Source organism: Vicia villosa, linkage group LG7 (genome assembly GCF_029867415.1).
Source record: "Vicia villosa cultivar HV-30 ecotype Madison, WI linkage group LG7, Vvil1.0, whole genome shotgun sequence".
Lineage (NCBI taxonomy): Eukaryota > Viridiplantae > Streptophyta > Magnoliopsida > Fabales > Fabaceae > Vicia > Vicia villosa.
This window is the reverse complement of record NC_081186.1, coordinates 94,641,005-94,645,542: the sequence shown is the minus strand read 5'-3', so window position 1 is coordinate 94,645,542 and position 4,538 is coordinate 94,641,005. Positions and strand designations below refer to the sequence as shown.

Below are 4,538 nucleotides of genomic sequence, written 5' to 3'. Positions count from 1 at the left end.
AATGTCCATTTAGTAAAGAAGAAATAAACAATAATATACGGTAGATGCTTTTAATTTCTTTTAAAGTAATAAAGTTATGTGACCATGATGTATTGACAGTGTAAAATTTTTTACATTGACAGCTTATAACAATTAACCTTTTTTCCAAAGAATTTAATTAGAATACACCACCAAGGTAAATAAATTTTACACCGTCAGTTAATCATAACCGTTAAATTATTTAATATGTTTGACTTTGATTTTAATTTTTTTTTAAATAATAAAGTTGATTGGAATGTAAAAAAATTTATACTGACAATGTAAAAAATTTTATACTGACAGTGCATAGCAATTATTTCTTTTTTTTTAAATTAATTGGAATATATCGACGGTGTACAGAAATTTTACACCGTCAGTTAATCATGACCGTTAAATTGTTTAATACATTTGACTTTGGTTTTAATTTCTTTTAAAGTAAAATAAAGTAAAGTGGTCATGTTGTATTGACATTGTAAATTTTATATTGATAGTGCATAGCAATTAACCTCATTTTTAAATTAAATCACATAAAAATATTTATCATAGTATTTTGACAAATTTAATTAAATCGAATAAAAATATTTATTATAATATTTTAAAATATGATTTATAAAAGCAATACTTTTGAATAATTTGATTGAATTTATTTTTATATCTTTTTTAAAATATCCGACTTTAAATAAAAATATTAAGAAAATCACATCTGCCAAAATAGTCTCTCTTAAGTAAATCCATTTAATTTTTTTTTTTTGCGATTAAAATTGAATTTTCATATTAATTTTATCTTTTAATTTTTGTTATCAATTAATTTATATATTAGTAGTTACCAGCGTTGAAATAGAAATGCTGTTGAATTGTTTTTATATTTTAAATTGTGTACTCTATTATTTAGGATTTTATCTCCATGGATAATATAGGGCATGCTAATATATAGGGCATACATATTAGATCATGTATTTACTTCAAATATGAGTTGATTTAGTTAGCGAAAAACGGAGTTAAAATTGGGTCAATGATTTTTATTTAAACTAGGACTCTCTCTTTTATTTATTCTTCCATATTAGCACAATTCTTCACGTAGTTAGAAAAAACATTTTTCCAAATAATCACACTAACTCAAATCATGGCATCATCATCTTTGCAACAAGAAAAAGGCAATCATGGTGATGATACTAAAAATATTATGTTGAGAAAAGGAAAATGGCTATCAGAAGAAGATGCATTATTAAGAGATTATGTGGAAAAATATGGAGCTAAAAAGTGGGATAAAGTACGAGAAAAAATAAAACTTGATAGAGATGGAAAAAGTTGTCGTTTTAGATGGTTAAATAGTCTAAAACCAAGTTTAAAGAAATGTCCATTTAATGAAGAAGAAGAGGAAAAACTTATTCGACTCTATAATAAGTTAGGACCTAAATGGTCTCAAATAATTTCAGAGGTTTGTTTATTCATGCTTCCCTTTTATAGAAATTTTTTAAAAAGTTTATTAGACTTTCTATTCCTATGATTGTAACCATTTATTATATAGGTAATGATTTTTGTATGCTCTCTAAGATTAGGGTTTTTTTAATTAGTAAAACAATAATTTTTTGCATGATGTCTAGAACCGACTCTTCTCAATACATAAGTTGTGGAGACTTATCTATCTAAAATTTGTTGAAAAATATATTAATTAATGAATTTAAGTTATATGCACGGATATTTTTTTAAAGAACGGATAAATTGTTATATAATTATTTTATATTTGTTTTTGTTATGACAGTTTCCTAGAAGAACCGATAACGAATTAAAGAATTTTATTAATTCAAGAAAAAGAAGTTTAAAAAATTCTAGAAAGCATCTCATTCCAAAAAACATAAACCATGTTGATGAATTGAAGGACAATGTTGGAGCAATTAGTTACCAACAAAATAATGCCTCCCAAGAAGAAATAGCTCTATCAAGAATGGAATTCGATCATCAAAACATTATGCATGGTAACTATCTTGATCAAATTTATGATGAGAAAACTATCAACAACTTTGATCAATTTTCAACATTGGTTGATGATTCAAATATGCTATACAATATTGTGGGAACCCCTTCTTTAAGCAATCATATTGTGCCAACATTGAATGATAGGTGAGTAGACAATTCAAATTTTTTTCCTTTTAAATTCAGTTTAAATTGCATATAAAATTTATAATTACATTAACATATTTTAGGGTTGCCATTAGAACTTATATTATGCCATTATCTATGGTAACAGGTTTCCTATACTCCCAGAATGTCCATACTTTCAAGATGAGGAAAATATCAACAACTTTGAACCACTTCTAAAATTGGTTGATGATTCAAATATACTATATAATAATGGGGAAAACACTTCGTTATCCATAGTACCAGATCTTCTTACACTCCCAGAATGTTCACACATTCAAAATAAGGAAGATACACGTCCATCATTTACATCAAATAATATGTTTTCTAATCAAGATCTCCCTCCGCTTCCACAATGTTGGTACAATCAAGATATGGATTATCAACATCCATTATTTTTATCAGAGGAGTTTTTTAATCAATATCCTCAAAATTCATATCTATCATCTCATGAGATTCAATATGAGATGTTAAAGCCTAATAGTCCACGTACTAATGGCTATCTAGAAGCCATATTATATCCACCAAAGATTTTGTAAGATTGAGCCTATGGTAATTTCTTTGAAGAATGATGATGAAGAAAACCTTTTTGACTCTTTGTCGGGTATTTGGTTATTAGACAGTAAAGATAATAAGATCGAGCATAAGAATTTTTTAAGGATTATAATGCACGTTTTTCTTGTTTAGTTATTATTTTCATTTTTCTAAGAGTTGATTTGTATATGATGAACGTTTCTGCTAATTATATTTGATAGAACTACTTCATTAATTTAATGTATGCGTTTTAAACTCAAATTTATCTTCCACATTATTTTCTCATTAAAGTACAAAGTGTCTCATTCATTAATTCTAAAGTTTCTAATGTCTAAAATGAATAGTTTAGATGATTTATATAAACATACATGTATGTGAATAATATGAGTTGGCGAACATGAAACAATTTTTAATAATGATTTTTTCTCTTCATATTATTTTGCTAAGAAAAATAACTCTATCCAATAACTATGGCTTGTTTACTTAAAAAAATATATTAAGTTTGACTTTGAATGTAAGACCAAATATTTATAAAATGAATATTTATAGGGTTAAATATGTTTATGGTCCCTATAAATAACCTAAAATCTAGTTTTAATCCTTATAAATTTTTTGTTTAAATAATGGTTCTTATAAAGTTTTTCGTCTCCAATTTTGATTTTTGCCGTCAAATTTCATTAACGGAAGCTGACGTGGCACGCCACGTAGAAGACTGCTTGGCAAACATTTTAAAACGCAACAGATTGAGGGGGTTTTAAACCTCCTCTAAAACAACTCAAAAAAAAATTAATAAAGCATTAAATGTAAGACAACAACGGTCGACTGCTTTGCCACTTTTTGGAGCACTCAACCTTGTCCGGCGTCTCCCTATAGTATCTATTTTATATAATCCAAAGTGAAATTAGTTTTAATTGCTACATGTGGTTTAAAATATGAAACAGTTAGTTATTTTAAACATTTCATTAGAATGATTGTGTAACCAAAGCTAAATGATTAACGTGTGAGCATATAGAAAAATACTTCCACATTTATTTTTATGAAAACAACTCACTTACCTCCAGATAAACTTTCACCCATTCTACCAAAATAAATAGATACTCAAAATGACTTCCCGTTTATATTTGTTGTTCTGATTGTGGCACATCATTTTGGTGATTCAGACTAGCTAGCATTAGACTCTCTCTTGTGTCTACTAAAATTAATTCAAAATCAAGATGTATGAAAAATCCAAATAAATAGAAGACACTACAACACGTTGGGGCTTTAAAAGCGCTTTTTATGGGCTTTAAAAGTGCTGTGAAAGTCAGTGCTGGCGTAGGTAACAAAAGCGCTTCAGAAAGCGCTCTGGTAGGCCCCCCCTATAAGAGCGCTTTTCTGGAAAAAGCGCTCTGGTAGCCCCCCCCCTATAAGAGCGCTTTTCTGGAAAAAGCGCTCTGGTAGCTCCCCCTATAAGAGCGCTTTTCCAAAAGCGCTTTCGAATGTTGCGTTTTTTTTATTTTTTATGCTTTTTATTATTCTTTGGCAGCGCTTTTACTAAGAAGCGCTTTTGTAGGTGGACCTTTAAGAGCGCTTTTTAAAAGCGCTGTCGTTGCTAAATGAGGCATTTTAATGTGCAGCATGTAATTTAATCCTCCCAGTCGACCTGTAATATTTTCGACCTGTAATATGTTTTCAACCTGTAATATTTTCGAACTGTAATATATTTTCGACGATATAATTTCAGCCATCAGTAAGACAATATATATATATATATATATATATATATATATATATATATATATATATACTAATATAATACCATTATAATATCCAAAATTATATATATACATCATTACAACATCAATAAT

General features: G+C 27.8%; 1 protein-coding gene across 1 annotated transcript; it reads left to right on the top strand.

The window, feature by feature from the left end:
• The first annotated feature begins 1,141 nt into the window (after positions 1–1,141).
• Positions 1,142–2,696, top strand: LOC131619743 (transcription factor TT2-like). The gene is made up of 3 exons (XM_058890810.1): positions 1,142–1,456; positions 1,781–2,139; positions 2,267–2,696. The coding sequence occupies exons 1-3, from the start codon at positions 1,142–1,144 to the stop codon at positions 2,694–2,696; spliced, it is 1,104 nt and encodes a 367-aa protein (XP_058746793.1).
• The last annotated feature ends 1,842 nt before the right edge of the window (positions 2,697–4,538 follow it).

Excerpts from the sequence above, each read along its gene's own strand:
- LOC131619743 (XM_058890810.1), top strand. The coding sequence starts at position 1,142 with ATGGCATCATCATCTTTGCAACAAGAAAAAGGCAATCATGGTGATGAT. Across the intron at positions 1,457-1,780 it reads GGTCTCAAATAATTTCAGAG|TTTCCTAGAAGAACCGATAA; the intron begins GTTTGTTTATTC and ends TTGTTATGACAG. Across the intron at positions 2,140-2,266 it reads GTGCCAACATTGAATGATAG|GTTTCCTATACTCCCAGAAT; the intron begins GTGAGTAGACAA and ends CTATGGTAACAG.